The sequence below is a fragment of the Schistocerca gregaria genome, chromosome 2 (genome assembly GCF_023897955.1).
Source record: "Schistocerca gregaria isolate iqSchGreg1 chromosome 2, iqSchGreg1.2, whole genome shotgun sequence".
NCBI lineage: Eukaryota > Metazoa > Arthropoda > Insecta > Orthoptera > Acrididae > Schistocerca > Schistocerca gregaria.
This window is the reverse complement of record NC_064921.1, coordinates 677,673,521-677,691,776: the sequence shown is the minus strand read 5'-3', so window position 1 is coordinate 677,691,776 and position 18,256 is coordinate 677,673,521. Positions and strand designations below refer to the sequence as shown.

The window sequence follows — 18,256 nt, the reverse complement described above, 5'->3', positions numbered from 1 at the left end:
TGGAGCTACAGCTGTCATTTGCTGCTTCCCTGTCAGATAACTGCCTCCTCTGTAGCTGACCAACTTGTAGCTCTCATCATTACCACAAGATATCACTCCAAAAGCCAATTAAATAGGGTGCAAGTAACAAAACACATATTACACACTTACCATTTCTATAAACAATCAACTATAAACACAAAAATTCCTCATGAATGAAGCTATTTATCAATGAAAATTGTATCAAAATCCATATAACAACCATGAATATTAGTCATAACATGCAGATAGAAAAACATGGGTGATGACTTTAATTTATAATATGTATAGATTTCAGATCAGTTGTGATTTCTTTCACAAAATAAAGGTGAAACACACATGGCATGATATAATTGGTTTTATGTAGTAGCACGTAGATGGAAAAGACTTGAAAATTTTCAACTTAAAGGTACTACTATTTTGGGCATGCGAGGTAAATAAGGGGATACAGGCTTAATTAGACATACTTAATAATAATATAACATTTTATTTGATAATCTATGAACTTACAACAGTTTTTACAATATTGGTTGACTAGTTCTATTTCCATGCCACTCTTACTAATAAAGTTATTTACACCATTCAGTATTGTATACTGTACAAAGTGATACAAATATAATAATTATTTATTAGCCCACCACAAAAAGTTTTTCATAACTATAAGGCACTGAGACAGAAGAATTGAGAAATCCCAGCTGGTGTGCTTTATTGTCAGTTAATATCCTGTATCATTGTGAGTCACTCATCATCTTGATAGTTATGAAGTCTTTGATGTTACCTATTTTATTCAACAATTGCCTTGAACTGAATTTTGTTGGTTGTACAGAGTTTTGTGTGTGTGTGCGTGTGCGGCCACATTAATTCAGTCAAAGTTTTGATTGTCAGAAGTGATTACATTTCTAGGTCTAGCTGCCAGAGACTGCAGCCATGTATGGGTGAGTGGTGTGTGTGTGTGTGTGTGTGTGTGTGTGTGTGTGTGTGTGTATGATGTTTACTTTTGATAAAGGCATTGTTGGCCGAAAGCTAACTTTCTGACAGTCTTCTTCTTGTGCTTTTCTACGATTCAGAATCTCCGCTATATGATGAGTAGCAACTATTCTTTTCCTTATATTGTTACATTTCATTTATTTCTGATAGTCAGTAAGGTCGTGTACCACTATACTTTTGCATAATGATGTCATTTGTCATATCGTCAGTACCAAGGTCATGAAATTTTGCTAGAGTTAGTCACATATTTCAGTTCACTATTATCAGTTGCTCATTTATCGTGCCACTGAATAATACTACTGGTTATAGTGAAGTGTGTGGAAGGTTTAATGTCCCATCAACACTGAGGCATTTGAAGGTGGAGGTAGATAAGAATGGAGGAGGAATCAACCATGGTCCTGTTTAAAATAATCATCCTGCCATTTGCATGAAATGATAGAAAATGTGAGTTTTAAGAACTGCCATAGAAAATTTTACAGCAAATAATTTTGTTGATTGCAAAAATTTAAATTGGTAGCCTTAATCAAGTGGCTTGTGATCAACTATTATGTAAGTTGTATGAAACGTAATGGATGATATGCAGGTGTTTTATTCCTCACATAAAAGCAAGAGAAAGTTGAGATAAACATGGGTCCGGAAATGCTTTGTTTCCAAATTGTGAGACTGCCCGTTATAACTGCTGGTGGGGGGCGGGGGGGGGGGGGGGGGGAGGGAGGGAGTTCCTTCTTGAAAGTTTTTTGACCTAGTGTAGCACACAACACATTAACTGTTTATGTGGATGATTTGTATTGGGAGATGTAAAGTGGTATATCTGTATATTTCTTTATGCGTGATCAAGTGTGACTTAGGGCACGGTAGGTTGATCAGTGGATGGGCAGACTTGAACAAGTTCCTTGACTTCTATGGTCTCCTGATTGAAAAATCATTGAGATTCTGTGTGTTCTGTGAGTAGGCTAATGTCAATGATGAGGGAGGTATCCTTTCTTGCACAATATGGGTAGCTTGTGAGATACCATTAATTATGCCTGATTACTCCAGCCCATATTCAATTTTGATGTGATTTAAATCATTCATAACATGCTACAAATGAGAACTATTCAGTTGATACACTGTGTGTGACAGTCTCATAAGACTGATGTTGATACTAATTTATCTTATTTTTACATGAGTAATCTGACTAAAGTCTCCTTGTTTTTGGTTGATCTAATATTTATGGCTATTTGCATACCTGTAGTTTTATCATTGGGTCTCTCATGTTTTCACTGGACTTTTCTGATAGTTGTGGAATGTCCCATGTTGTTATAGTTGTTGGTGATCCAAATGCTGATTAACAAAACAAGCAATAACTTCTTGCCTTTGAACTAGAATTTGTGAGAAAATTTACTTGTGATTTCCATTTGTTGCCATTAGATTAATTCAGTACTTGCAGAGTGGACATATTTGTAGCCAACTTGGCTAATAAAAAACCATCAAGTTGATCACAAAGTTGCACTTGATTTGAAACATTGTAGTTGTATAAACAGATAACATATTTTGTAGTAATATCATCTATCTCAAATAGTTATTATTGTATTCTGAATATATGTGTAGTCAGAAACAAGAAAGCAGGGTAAAATGCATTAAACAACAATAAAGGATCAATTCATCAACTGATTAACTAGTCATAAATCTAGAACATAAAATAGAAATTGAACTGGAGTGCTCAAACCATTGTGACTAGTTACCAGAGATGCAACAGGCAAGTGGGGAGTTCAAGTTGGCCATACAAAAAACATAGAGAATCAAGAGCTGCTAGGATTTCACTGACCTGAGAATAAAATTGCTGTGAACTTTGAAGTCAGTTCCATAAGTGTGAAAAAAATGCAGATATAAAGTCAAAGAAGTACATATGGGAGACACCTTTTACCTGATTCAGACATTTTATTGCATCACCTACAATAATTAAGTGCATCAAATAAATGTGGTTCGAAGCACAAGACATTTTTTTTTAGTAACTGTTAAATACTCATGCTGTTTCTCGTACTTTGATTAGTGTAATATAATTTCTCTCTGCTACTCATATTCATTAAAAGATAAATACTGCCTATAGGAAAATTAAAGAGGCCTTTAAAGAAAAGAGAAGCAGGTGTATGAATATCAAGAGTTCAGATGGGAAATAAGTATTAAGCAAAGAAGAGGAAACTGATAGATGGAAGGAATATATAGAAGGGCTATACAGAGGAAATAAACTTGAAGGTAATATTATAGAGAGGGAAGAGGATGTAAATGAAGATGATGGATAGCATCTTGAAAGGGGGATATAAAATAAACATCAACAAAAGCAAAACAATGATAATGGAATGTAGTCGAATTAAATCAGGTGAATCTGAGGGAACTAGATTAGGAAACGAGACACTTAAAGTAGTAAATGAGTTTTGTTATTTGGGCAGCAGATTAACTGATGATGGTTGAAGTAGAGTGTATATAAAATTAAGGGAAATTTGTTGACACTGAATGGAGATTTAAGTGTTAGGAAGTCTTTTCTGGAAGTATTTGTCTAGAGTGTAGACTTGTATGGAAGTTAAACTAGAGCGACAAACAGTTCAGTCAGGAAGAGAATAGAAGCTTTTGAAATGTGGTGCTACAAAAAGATGGGTACATCATGTAAATAATGAGGAAGTACTGAACAGAATTGGGGAGAAAAAAAATTTGTATCACAGCATGACTAAAAGAGGGACTGGTTGGTAGGACACATCCTGAGGCATCAAGGGATCACCAATTTAGTACTGGAGGAATGTGTGGGAGCCAAAACTTGTAGAGAGAGACCAAGAGATTAATACAACAAGCAAATTCGGAAGGATATTGGTTGCAGTAGTTACACAGAAATGAAAAGGCTTGGACAGGATAGCATCAATCCCTCTTTGGACTGAACAGTACAACAGCAAAAACTTCATTTGACTTTTTATACATACATACATTCCAGTCTGCTATTTTAATCTATCTATGTACTAACTCTCTTCTTTATTTGTGTTCTTCAGGTTCGCTTTCTTTTAACATTGACTGAAACATCAAGGTCATCAGATCCCTTTTCTGATATTATAAGATTATTTTCCCCTGCTCTTGTTTTTGCAAACAGTAGGTACAGAGGAGATAGTGTATCAAGATGTCTAGTATAATTCCAGTGTCAGTCATGATAGATTACAAACTTTTCTGTCATTACTGAATATTTTGTGTCTGTCATATGAAGGTCTTTTAAGCCACAGATTATGCAGTTAATAATGGATACCAGTTCTGTAATAATATTTGTCTTTCCTTCAATCCATTGCAATAGTAGCTTGCAATTTTTTACATATATTGGACAATATATGATTACTCAGTGCCTCATAGTTTTTTTCAATGTAAGTTATGCGTTTAATATGGCTGATTGTCTCAATTATGATTACTGTGTGTTGAAACAACTGACAATGTGAACTATTACAATTGTGGTGGACAAATATTGATATAAATTTAAAAAATTCACAGCCTTGACACATACTGTACTCTTATTACTCCATCTATCTGCAAAGATCCAGTTTATTTTTCTGAAAATGTGAGATCAGTCAAGTGATATGTATAGATATGTTGTGGTGAATTTCACTTCATGATGATAGTAAAAATTAGGAAAATGCACTGTTTTCAGGATCCATGTGCACTTGACTCCTCCTCTACCATATCATAATTTTCTTGCAAAGGTTGAGGGAACTCCTGTAGTGACAGTGGATCACTGGCTGGTAGTGGGATCTCACCATTAAATTCCTGCTGCAGATGTTCTGGACAAAGATCCCCCAACCTGTATCAACATTGAAAAAAACAAAATTTTAAATGATCTTCCATTATGGCATTTTAAGGATATCTCTGCAATCAGATAGCATAATGATGAGCATTTTATTAACCTGTCAAGTAACAGGTGTGGTATTAATGCAATAAAAGAAAAAAAAGTTGTGAAGTCATTTCAGATTTGTCACTCTGCACTTAACTTATCTATCTCTGTCATACTGTTTAGAAGAATTTAGTTGTTTCACATTTAGGTATAGAAGAAGATGGATTCAGTTATTGAGCTTCCAAAAGCTTTCATTGTACGTGTGAAGAATAGGGGAACACACTTAGTTTTCAACAAAGTTCCCTTTTAGGTAGCATTTGTGATGGTAACACGGAACAACAACAAATGATTAAGACACAGTTCATAGTATACAATGTCACTTGCACTGTACACTTAGCTGATAACTTTTGAGTGGCAAGCATTCATAATGAAGTTTCAGATAACTTCATCACTGTTTCAAACATGGTGATAGATGCCTACCATACGGAACCAACGCCAATTATGTTAACTATGACTGCATACTATGTTCAAGAGTTCCTTTTTAGCTTGATGAATGTTGTCAAAATTTTTTCCAGTGAGTAGATTTAAACTGTATGTGTCTGAAAAATATCTGTCTACTGTGATCCTGTCACAAATTTCCATGTATGTGGGAATAGGTGAATATCAGTAGAAGGTAAACTGTTGAACCGAATGGACATATCAGTTACTTGTATATAAAATCTTCCAGCTTTACCCATTTCCAAAGCACCTCTGTGTCTTGTTCTGATGGTGAAAGATGTTTCCTATCTCTGTCTCTTTTTCACCAACCAGGCTGCTGCTTATAACGTTCTCTCACCTAGCTGGTCCACATGATGTGTGCAATTTTTAATTCTTTACAGGATAATCTGTGAGAAAAATAGTTTCTGTGTCACAAAAAACAGTGGCAATATCCTTTTCACCCTTTTAAACCTTTCTTTAATTACCTGTAAGAATTCAATTGTTAACCAGATGTCACATCATATGTTCAACAACTAACTTTTCCACAAAATTTACTTAAAATATGTGTAAGAAGCTGAATAACGGTGACAAATATAGTACTAACCTGCTGCTAGGAAGTTCTGTTTCCTTTCTTGCTAAGCTGAATAAGGGGTCTTTAGATTTCAAAAGTGTGGTTCTTGTAGAGTCTTCTCCTAGTGTGGCTGTCTCTTTTTCTGTAGATGGGATGTTCTGCGTAGTTAAATTATGTGTAATGCGGTTCTGTACTTCACTCTTATTAGTCTCTTTGTGATCAGTTTCTATATCAGCAGCACTGTTATGGCCACAATCAGTTCCTTTCGTATGAAGGGATGAATCTTCTTCTATGTATGGCTTTTCAGGACCTGATGTTAGAGGTAAGAAACTGTTATTTTTAGAACTGTATCGTTGGCCTGTCTGTGTAGTAGATAAGTGTAATTTAAGAGGACTTGACTGAGAGTTTTCTAAATTGTATTCTTGAAATGAATTGCTTCCAGTAACCATTTTTGAAGTTCCTTCTGAAATTGTGTGATGCAGTACGGAATGTTTAAATGGTTCTTTCTGTTGAGACGTCATAGAAGTAGTGAACAGCTCTTCATCAAGCTTTGAAGATACATAGAAATTGCCAGAAAGATGAGAGTCAGGGAATGGTAACCCATTGCGCTCTGTATTACTATCTCCAGCAGGGTTTACAGTGTTCAGTAGGGATATATGAGAAGGGTGAATGTGAGCTGATGAAATTTTGTCGTCAGGATTAGTACTGTGTGTGGTTGTATAGTGATAAACAGGAATTATTTGTATAGGATTTCTGTGGTTTTGTGTATGCAATGAAGGCTCTTCATTGAGCTTGATATTGGGCTGATGATAGTGTTCTTCAGGTTTTTTGTTAAAATTTGATAGGATCTCTCCTCTATCTGTAGAAGAACCATATTTTTCCTGTGTGGTAGAATAACTTGGACTTTGCATGTTGTCTGGTTTTAAATGATTTGCAGGAGTGTATCCTTGTGTCTCTGTATGATTGGGTGAATTATACTTGTCCAAATCTGTACTGTAGTAATTATTGCCGTTCTTGGGAGGTTTGAGGTATGAGTTGTCATCAGGTCGACGGATTGGAAGTTCAAGAGTGTATTCTTCTTCTGCATAATTATCATTCTTGTTATGCTCCCTCCATGGTGAGAGATCCAACTTGGGGATATGCCAACTATGGCAAGGTACATGTCTATTCCTGTAAAAGAACAGAAATTACAAAAGACTCACATAATGATTTTGTTAACTGAAGAAAAAAGTGAGTTATTCAGTGAACTGAAAATTTTATAAAACAGTCAGTACAAAAGTCATTAAATTGTACTAAATTGCTGAAGTTGTAAGTACCATACATTTCTAGTTATTGCACTTGAACAGGTCAGTAAAAAAGTTAATGTTTTGTCATCAAAATAACTTACAGAATTGGATTTTCCCAAAACTTTCTGAAGTTTATTATCATATATGTTTACTAACAAATCATTTCTTCTTCATGCAATTTGTCTGTGTTGTAAATGTGAAATTTGTACTTAAAATTCTGTGTTTCTTACATATTTAATAGTGGGTTTAAAGATTGTATTCTTATTCCATCACTCCTCGTACTTCAAGTAGAAAATGTGAAATATTGTAGTTTTAACATGTACCAAATGAAAGATTCAAGATGGATGGCCCAGCAATACCTCCATAAGGAAAGTGGTTTCACATAATATAAGAAGTTCAGATTTCATTCACCATTTTTTCAAAATACTACCATCAAAGTATATGCCATTATTTATAACTGGAAGGAGAAGTATTTGGGAAGAATAAATCAATGGAAAAACCTATGTTGAAACGTAAAATCAAAAGAATTGTATAAACTAGTTGGTATAATTTATTTTCTTGAACCCTTATGAATGAAAGGACCATATTAAAATCAAATCCACTATTTGAGGCTTTTCTGATGTAACAACAGCTCGAAAGGCTTTTGGGCACTACCCTGAATACTGTCATGGACACTGCACAGTATTTCAGTAACAGCATCTTGTATCTAGTACAACTCCCATAACCTTTCAAGTATATTAAAACTGCTTATGACATTAGCATCATTGAGGTGAAACTGTTGCAGACAATCAGCAAGATGAACTTAAGTGTGAAGTAACTTGGTCATAGTATGTAGCTGCTACTGTGTTGCTGAGATTGATTGATCTCTAAGATTCCATCTCGAGCACCTGATAACAATACTGGTAAACATTATTAAGTGAATTACTCTTTAATTGTTGTCATTTATCCTAACAAAGCCTTATGGAGATTTAAATTTTGTGGCAGAACAGAAGTAAACAAGCAAAAATTGGAATAACTGATTTAACTAAGTCATTTTATACGTAATGTCACGTGGGAAGGCAGTTACAGTTACTTTGCCAACTTGTGGTCTGAAGTCATATTGGCATCATATTCAGCCTGTATGAATTCTGTGCTACCTTTCAGTTTGTAAGAATCAAAAATACCTGGATTTGTGAGCTGCAGACTGTGGACACAAGATAAAAATAAAAATGGAAACACACACAGAGTTATTTATTACTGGAAATTCACCTTAAAAACAAGCACTGGGAGCAATGGGCGGGTTTGTTGCATTTTCAACTCAGCATTGTGATGGGTCCAAGCCAGCTGGTTATGGAAAAAAATAATTTGCAGCTAGTCCAGTTTGTAGTAGACTATCATGTGGAATAAAATTTTGTTGTCTTTCAAACTGTGCTCTGCATTTCAGTTTGTAGTGACCTACTTGTATTGAAAAATATTTTGAGCTTTGCAGCAGATATTTATTTTCCTTTGATAATCATCCACAGGCAGACATTAACTGCTGATTACTTCTTAATTTTGGCATCTCATTTATGAATATAAGTGAAAAAACAACCACCTTTGCTTTGTGTTGATGAAGTATTGCATTTGTTTCTATTTTTATTTATTCATATTTTGCTGCTCTCAGATTCTTTTGATATGTTCATTGATGTGTTCATAATTTGCTCATCCATCTATTGGCACTATTCCAGTTGTCCATTAGTTCTTGTACCTCTTCCATGCTATTCATAGCTATTACATCAAGCTCTGAACTCTTAACATTATGGATTTGCAGAAATGATGGTGCACTTATAGCAGTTATCAAAAAATATTCTTTTGTTAATGCAAGTGATGTCAAGGTGTATATTTGTGAAGTAGAAGAAGATACAAAATAAAAATTTCAGTCATCTTATCTTGAAAGTAATTTAATGATTAATAGTTTTCTGTGATTTATTAACATACAAGAAATCTCAGAGTCTAGATCAAATGTTTCATTGGCAAAGTATTATTTACCGATCATTATCAGCTGCCAGAAAGACAAAAGGCTGCACTGTATCAATTGTATCAAGGTTATCACAGAGAACACGAGCTAACGTTACATGCCGTATCTGTTGCAGCTGTGGCAGTGTGAGTGATGAATCAAATCCTCCATTCTCATACCAAAATCTGTCACCTAAAATAACAGAGTCAATGTTGTAGTAACTCAAATTAGACTGACAACACATATCTACAAAAAGCAAAACACAGACAAAACAATGATTCTTCATTTGTATTATCTTTCTGTTAAATGAAAGAAACTGAAGGGCATTTATAATCCACATTTGTTCACCTTAAAACACAGGATTAAAATAAATATTTCATTTTTATTGTTGAAAGAAATGTGTAACTTGGTTACAAACATGTGCTGTACGTATGAACGTGTTTGTTAATCTCCTGTCCAACACAGGTTTACATATCACTAATAGTTAAAATATCACTACAAAAATATGAATCTAAAAAACATCTTAAAATAATCTGTTTGGCTGTGATTAAAAATGTTTTGTATGATGTTCACCAATGTATGAATTTGCTAAACATCTATTTATTGTTTATTTGAAAATGCATTGTAGTTTTACATTGCACATTTACTTGCTTGGCTTAGAATGTTTGACAATATTTGTACATATTTGTGCTAATACCCAATTTAGATGTTTTTGAGAGTCTGCTGTCACAAAAAATTGCTGAGAAATATATTTTTCACTGACCTTTACGCAAATTACTGAACTGTTGAGCAATAATGCATGCAAATGTTGGCCCCACTAGACCACCATAAACTGGTTTCTCTGCCATGCCACCAGCAAACAGGTCTATATCATCTGTATCACTGGAACATAAATGTTTGTTTAGTCTACCATGTTTTATGTAGTTATTGCTTTTTGACAATATACTTCATTTGTCATAATAGATCTGCACTGAGGTAACAGAATTCATGGGATACCTCCTAATATTGTGTTGGACTTCCTTTTGCAAGGCATATTACAGCAACTCAATGTGGCATGGACTCAAAAAGTCATTGGAAGTCCCCTGCAAAAACATTGAGCTGTGCTGCGTCTATAGCTGTCTGCAATTGTGAAGGTGTTGCTGGTGCAGGATTTTGTGCATAGACTGACCTCTCTATTATTTCCCATAAATGTTCGATGGGGTTCATGTCAGGTGATCTGGGTAGACAGATCAGTCACTCAAACTGCCCAGAACGTTCTTTGTTTGCGAACACGAAGTCCATGAAGGTTTCCAAACGTAACCAGGACCCAGTCCATTCCATGTAAACACAGCCCACACCATTATGGAGCCACCACCAGCTTGCACAGTGCCTTGTTGACACCTTGGCTTTGTAGATCTGCGCCATACTCAAACTCTATCATCAGCTCTTACCAACTGAAACTGGGACTCATCTGACAAGGCCACGATTTTCCAGTCATCTAGGATCCAACCAGTACGGTCACAAGCCCAGGAGAGGCACTGCATGTGATGTTGTGCTGTTAGCAAAGGCACTTGCGTCCATCGTCTGCTGCCACAGGCAATTAATATCAAATTTTGCCACACTGTCCTAATGGATATGTTTGTCCTACATTCCGCATTGATTTCTGTGGTTGTTTCATGCAGTGTTGCTTATCTGTTATGACTGACAACTCTACAGAAACACAGCTGCTCTCAGTTGTTAAGTGAAGGCCATTTGCCACAGCATTACCCATGGTGAGAGATAATGCCTGAAATTTGGTATTCTCGGCACACTCTTGACACCGGGTATCTCAGAATGTTCAATTCCCAAATAATTTCTGAAATGGAATGTCCTATGTGTCTAGCTCAACTGCCATTCTTGTCTGTTATGACTGACAACTCTACAGAAACACAGCTGCTCTCAGTTGTTAAGTGAAGGCCATTTGCCACAGCATTACCCATGGTGAGAGATAATGCCTGAAATTTGGTATTCTCGGCACACTCTTGACACCGGGTATCTCAGAATGTTCAATTCCCAAATAATTTCTGAAATGGGATGTCCTATGTGTCTAGCTCAACTGCCATTCTACATTCAAAGCCTGTTAATTACCATCATGTGGCCATAATCACATTGGACACCTTTTCACATGAATCACCTGAGTACAAATGACAGCTCCACAAATGTGCTTTGTGTATGCAATACTACCACTGTATATCTATGTGCATATCAATATCCCATGAAATTTATCACCTCACCTCAGTGGAGAGGGAGGAAGGGGAGAGAGGGAGAGGGAGAGAGAGAGAGAGAGAGAGAGAGAGAGAGAGAGAGAGAGAGAGAGAGAGTTTTAATTTAACAAAGAAATGCAGCAGACTGACATAGTCAATAATATATACTTTATGCAAAGCCTGGGTGGTAGATAAGTAAGGAATTGTCCTAAAGAGCACATTTTCTTAGTGCTGATGCTGATATGGCATTGACCTCTCTGCGTTTACTCTGTACGATGGGTAGCACACTCCCAAAACATGTGATGTTTCATAAATGGAGCTGTTGGAAGTGTAAATGTAGTTTCAACTACAGGACTCCAGGCCAGATCTGTAAGGTCTCCTATGTATGGCCTCCTAGCAAAGCAAAAGTGTGGCAAAAGTCATGAAACATAATTTGAACTGAACAGTGACCAATTTGGCAATAACAACATTAAAAAATCCTTAAGATGACTTTATAAAAGTGACAAAATGTTAAAATTGGCAGATTAAAGTTGTGTGTTGGACCAAGACTCAAACTCTGGACCTTTGCTTTCGCAGTCAAGTGCTCCACCGTTGGAGTTACCCAAGCATGACTCACGACCTGTCCTCACAGCTTCAATTTTGCCAGTATCTTGTCTCCTTCCATCCAACCTTCACAGAAGCTCTTCTGCAAACATTGCATAACTAGCATTCCTGAAAGAAAGAATATTGTGGAGACATGGCTTAGCCACAGCCTGGGGGATGTTTCCAGAGTGAAATTTTCACTCTGCATTGAGGTGTGCGCTGATATGAAATTTCATGGCCAATTAAAACTGTGTGGTGGACTGAGATTCAAACTCAGGACCTTTGCCTTTTGTGGGCAAGTGCTCTACTCACCGAGCTGCTTCAAGGAGTGCTAGTTTTGCAAGGTCTGCAGTAGAGCTTCTGTGAAGTTTGGAAGGTAGCAGATGAGACACTGGTGGAATTGAAGCTGTGGGGATGTGTGCTGAGTTGTGCTGGTAGAGCAGTTGCCAGTAAGAGGCAAAGTTCCCAAGTTTGAGCCTCAGTTCGGCACACAGTTTTAATCTGCCAGTAAGTTTCATATCAGTGTACACTCCGCTGCAGAATAAACATTTCATTCTGGTGACAAAATGTTGTTCAAACTCTTGCTGGTACTATATAATTTTGAGAGACAACTTCAAATCAGATTTTATGTTGCATTATTCCCTTTCATGTAGGAAAGTAAATTGTCAACTTCAACAGATGAATGATTTTCTTTGTAGTCCACTAACAAATGCCAACCTGAATCATAAAACAAAACAGAAATTGAATTCTATCATAAATGATTTGAGAACCAAAATGGCAAATTAAACTATCTTAGACTGAGACTAGAATTTGGTCGCCTGTCTTTCATATGCAACATTCAATGAAACTAATATTCTCAACACGTCTCAGTTGAATTGTAAGCTGTAACTTAAACAACTTTTTTTGCTGCTGCTTATTAAAATTTAAATTTTCACTTCATAAAGAAGTGTGCACTGAAGGAAGGGAAGAAGAAAAAAGGGTAAAATTTTAATACCCCATCTATATTTTGGTTATTAGAGTTCAAGCACTAGGTCAGTTTGAGAGGGGGGGGGGGGGTGGCGGAGTTTGGTGGCTACTTGTCAAATCTTTTGACTGATTTGTTGCATCCCACTAATGAATACTGCTCCTGTGCAGCCTCTTCATCTCGGAGTAGTAATTGCACCCAACATACAAAGTTGCACCCAATGTCCTCAGTTATTTGTTGGGTATATTGTATTGCAATCTCAGCCATCATATACAGTTTTCATTCTGAAATTATCAGACTGTAACTACAATATATTCTGTTACTGAGAATAAGGAATTATAAGAAAATGTCGAAACAAGGCCCCCGGAGTAGACAACATTCCATTGGAACTACTGATGGCCTTCGGAGAGCCAGTCCTGACAAAACTCTACCATCTGGTGAGCAAGATGTACGAGACAGGCAAAATTCCCTCAGACTTCAAGAAGAATATAATAATTCCAATTCCAAAGAAAGCAGGTGTTGACAGATGTGAAAATTACCGTACTATCAGTTTAATAAGTCACAGCTGCAAAATACTAACACGAATTCTTTACAGACAAATGGAAAAAGTTTAATAAGTCACAGCTGCAAAATAATAACGTGAATTCTTCACAGACGAATGGAAAAACTAGTAGAAGCTGACCTCGGGGAAGATCAGTTTGGATTCCGTAGAAATGTTGGAACACGTGAGGCAATACTGACCGTATGACTTATCTTAGAAGCTAGATTAAGGAAGGGCAAACCCACGTTTCTAGCATTTGTAGACTTAGAGAAAGCTTTTGACAATGTTGACTGGAATACTCTCTTTCAAATTCTAAAGGTGGCAGGGGTAAAATGCAGGGAGCGAAAGGCTATTTACAATTTGTAAAGAAACCAGATGGCAGTTATAAGAGTCGAGGGACATGAAATTGAAGCAGTGGTTGGGAAGGGAGTGAGACAGGATTGTAGTCTCTCCCCGATCTTATTCAATCTGTATATTGAGCAAGCAGTGACGGAAACAAAAGAAAAATTTGGAGTAGGTATTAAAATCCACAGAGAAGAAATAAAAACTTTGAGGTTCACCGATGACATTGTAATTCTGTCAGAGACGGCAAAGGAGTTGGAAGAGCAGTTGAACAGAATGGACAGTGTCTTGAAAGGAGGGTATAAGATGAACATCAACAAAAGCAAAACGAGGATAATGGAATGTAGTCGAATTAAGTTGGTTGATGCTGAGGGAATTAGATTAGGAAATGAGACACTTAAAGTAGTAAAGGAGTTTTGCTATTTGGGGAGCAAAATAACTCATGATGGTCGAAGTAGAGAGCATATAAAAGGTAGACTGGCAATGGCAAGGAAAGCGTTTCTGAAGAAGAGAAATCTGTTAACATCGAGTATAGATTTAAGTGTCAGAAAGCCGTTTCTGAAAGTATTTGTGTGGAGTGTAGCCATGTATGGAAGTGAATCATGGACGATAAATAGTTTGGACAAGAAGAGAATAGAAGCTTTCGAAATGTGGTTCTACAGAAGAATGCTACAGATTAGATGGGTAGATCACATAACTAATGGGAAGAGAAGTTTGTGGCACAACTTGACCAGAAGAAGGAATCGGTTGGTAGGACATGTTCTGAGGCATCAAGGGATCACCAATTTCGTATTGGAGGACAGCGTGGAGGGTAAAAATCATAGAGGGAGACCAAGAGATGAATACACTAAGCAGATTCAGAAGGATGTAGGTTTCAGTAGGTACTGGGAGATGAAGAAGCTTGCACAGTATAGAGTAGCATGGAGAGTTGCATCAAACCAGTCTCAGGACTGAAGACCACAACAACAACAAAAAGAAAATGTTCCAATTTCTTATGGCTACAATAATGTTACTATTTTCAGAATCCAGTCTCTCCGCTTGTGCAATGACAGTTCTCTAATGTCACACTTGCAAAAGCACTTCATGTCAATGTGCAAATGCCTGCCAAATTTTATTGTATCTCTTATGAAACAACTCAGAAGTTACGTGCAAACAACTCCACTGTACGGAAAGTGACTGTTTTGAAGTATAAAATTGTTTTTATTCCTTTTAGCATTACTCATTATCATACAGTGACAGTTCTCTAATGTCACACTTGCAAAAGCACTTCATGTCATTGTGCAAATGCCTGCCAAATTTTATTGTATCTCTTATGAAACAGCACAGAAGTTACGTGCAAACAACTCCACTGTACGAAAGTGACTGTTTTGAAATATAAAATTGTTTGTATTCGTTTTAGCATTACTCATTATCATACTGGTCAAATGTGCAATTCCTAAGTGTTTGATGAGGCAGTGACAAATAGACACTTTATATTAAATTTTAAAACTACTTGAAATAAGAAATATTACCTGTAAACCTTTCTAAGTTTCACCACTGTTTCAGGAGACATGACTTTGAGAAGCTGGTCCCAGTCAGAGAATGACTGCAATCCACAACGTGTTCTCCAGCTGTTGTATGGTGGAAGGCCATGGTCACGACCTCTTTGTATGTTGAGTGCAGCCAGATCCATTCCATAATGATAAGCTATAAAAATGCAATCCAAACTTCATGTCATGAGAATAGTTATCCTGAAATAACCTTGTAATTTGGTGATATGAAGATGAAAAAACTGCAATTAATGATGAGGTTTAGTGTTTGTGTCAATCAACTGAACAATAAAATCAAATACAGGGGCATATGCTGTCGTATTCAACAAAGTGAAGAACAATCTAGATCAGCTAAGACAGTAAGCAACAGAAAATTGAAGTTCATATCTGAAGAAACTGTGATAATGAGATGTCAGACTGAATATTTCTGTATGTTGAATTTACTGGTCTAGCATTTAGCAGAGACATATACATTGCAAATGGGAAAAGTCCTATACAACAAGCCTAGTAACTATATTAATGAAGACATACACTAGTAGTAGTAATGCTAGGAACCTGCCAGTGAACAGGTATCGTTTTCATCCAATACTTTCAGCATGCATTGCCGTTGTTCTATAACACTTTGGATGTCACTGTTTTACGCCAACATTGAATGGTGCTATGTTAAGCAGTAGTATAAATTGTATTTATTTGTCCTTAATAATTTAATTACTACAACAGTTTGTTTATTGATGAAGTCTGAAGACATGTTAAGTTTTCAGTACCATTATCTGGGACAGCATATATTTAATATGACTCAAAGTGTGTCAGGCCTCTCCCAACATTCATAGCACTATTTTATGCTCCACATTTTATAGTTTGGAGTATGTCTGAGGAATCAAAGAAACTATTTCATATAATTATTATTTTCTTTAAGAATGACCATCAATAATTGCATGCATTATACTCTAAACCATATCATGTTAGGTGTAACATAATTCTATTGATGTTTGTAGAAGTTGGACACAGTTTGAGTGATTTTAGGCACACATCCCAGATAATGGTGCTGAAAATTAAACATGTCATTAAAATTTATCATGTAATCATATCATTGTAGTAATTAAACTGTTGTAGATAAATAAATATAGTTTATACTACTGCTTAATATAATGCCATTCAGCATTGACATAAAACAGCAATATCCTAAGTGTTATAGATGAGGAATAATGCAATTCTCAAAGAATGGTAGGAAGACGCTACCTGTTCATGAGCAGGTCCCCATCACAAAAACACGCAGACATGAAAAGGAGTTAAGAAATAAAATCTAGCTTCAAGATAGTAAAGGAAAAGTAGTGGAATCCCTTCCCTTTCTTTGCCACATGAAAAAAAATTCTGATTCTGAAAACTAATACTTTTAGCCTGTTACTTCAACAAATGCAGTTTTCTCAATGAACACTGTGTGTTGTCCGTTATTTAGGCCAACGTTTATTTTTTTGGGTGAGGCAAAAATAAATTAAACGTTACCAAGATACATAAACTTTTTATAATGTGTTATACCTACATGGTGTCTGGAAAAGATGATTTGTAAGTTGTTCTGTGATGTATTCATCCCTCTTCTGAGCAGGTTGAACACACATACCAAGTAATAATTGGTCCACTGATCCTGTGTTATAAATATCTGTTGGAACAGTAAGTTCTTCATGTAGTGAAGCATCTGTAAAGATTTATACAGCTCAAGCTATCATTTTTATTTTTCATAAAAATTACAGGAAGGCTATCAGTATTTGGAGGAACAGATTCAGAATTTAAAATACTATAAATTTGCATTATGTAAGAAGATACTTTCTTTCATCTCCATTTGAGTAGTTTAATTAGTTAAACATATCACTTTTACAAAACACCTCTAGGGATGCTATTAACACTACACAGAGAATGCACATCATGGTTTACCTAATTACAAAATAATAATTAGATATTAATGACTATAAAACTGACTATGAAAGACAGCATTTCTGCTCACGTGGAAATCGTACAAAGATATTAAAACACAGGACTTTATTAATCAATTTAAGCAGTTGGCACTGACATTCCTCTTTCTATGTTGTTGTTGTTGTTGTCTTCAGTCCTGAGACTGGTTTGATGCAGCTCTCCATGCTACTCTATCCTGTGCAAGCTGCTTCATCTCCCAGTACCTACTGCAACCTACATCCTTCTGAATCTGCTTAGTGTACTCATCTCTCGGTCTCCCTCTACGACTTTTACCCTCCACGCTGCCCTCCAATGCTAAATTTGTGATCCCTTGATGCCTCAAAACATGTCCTACCAACCGATCCCTTCTTCTAGTCAAGTTGTGCCACAAACTTCTCTTCTCCCCAATCCTATTCAATACCTCCTCATTAGTTACGTGATCTATCCACCTTATCTTCAGTATTCTTCTGTAGCACCACATTTCGAAAGCTTCTATTCTCTTCTTGTCCAAACTAGTTATCGTCCATGTTTCACTTCCATACATGGCTACACTCCAAACAAATACTTTCGGAAACGACTTCCTGATACATAAATCTATATTCGATGTTAACAAATTTCTCTTCTTCAGAAACGCTTTCCTTGCCATTGCCAGTCTACATTTTATATCCTCCCTACTTCGACCATCATCAGTTATTTTACTTCCTAAATAGCAAAACTCCTTTACTACTTTAAGTGTCTCATTTCCTAATCTAATTCCCTCAGCATCACCCGATTTAATTTGACTACATTCCATTATCCTCGTTTTGCTTTTGTTAATGTTCATCTTATATCCTCCTTTCAAGACACTGTCCATTCCGTTCAACTGCTCTTCCAAGTCCTTTGCCGTCTCTGACAGAATTACAATGTCATCGGCGAACCTCAAAGTTTTTACTTCGTCTCCATGAATTTTAATACCTACTCCAAATTTTTCTTTTGTT

General features: G+C 36.2%; 1 protein-coding gene across 3 annotated transcripts in view; it reads right to left on the bottom strand.

Moving 5' to 3' along the window:
- Positions 1 to 485: 485 nt before the first annotated feature.
- The window catches only part of LOC126334741 (chorion peroxidase-like), a 407,382-nt gene continuing 389,611 nt past the window's right edge, over positions 486 to 18,256 (bottom strand). For all 3 annotated transcript variants that reach the window (XM_049997290.1, XM_049997289.1, XM_049997287.1), the window contains exons 10-15: positions 16,873 to 17,025; positions 15,315 to 15,489; positions 9,916 to 10,034; positions 9,185 to 9,344; positions 5,925 to 7,061; positions 486 to 4,813 (exon numbers count right to left, since the gene is read on the bottom strand). In XM_049997290.1, coding sequence (XP_049853247.1) covers positions 4,660 to 4,813; positions 5,925 to 7,061; positions 9,185 to 9,344; positions 9,916 to 10,034; positions 15,315 to 15,489; positions 16,873 to 17,025 — 1,898 coding nt within the window. In that variant the 3' untranslated portion in view covers positions 486 to 4,659. The remainder of the gene's footprint in view (positions 4,814 to 5,924; positions 7,062 to 9,184; positions 9,345 to 9,915; positions 10,035 to 15,314; positions 15,490 to 16,872; positions 17,026 to 18,256) is intronic.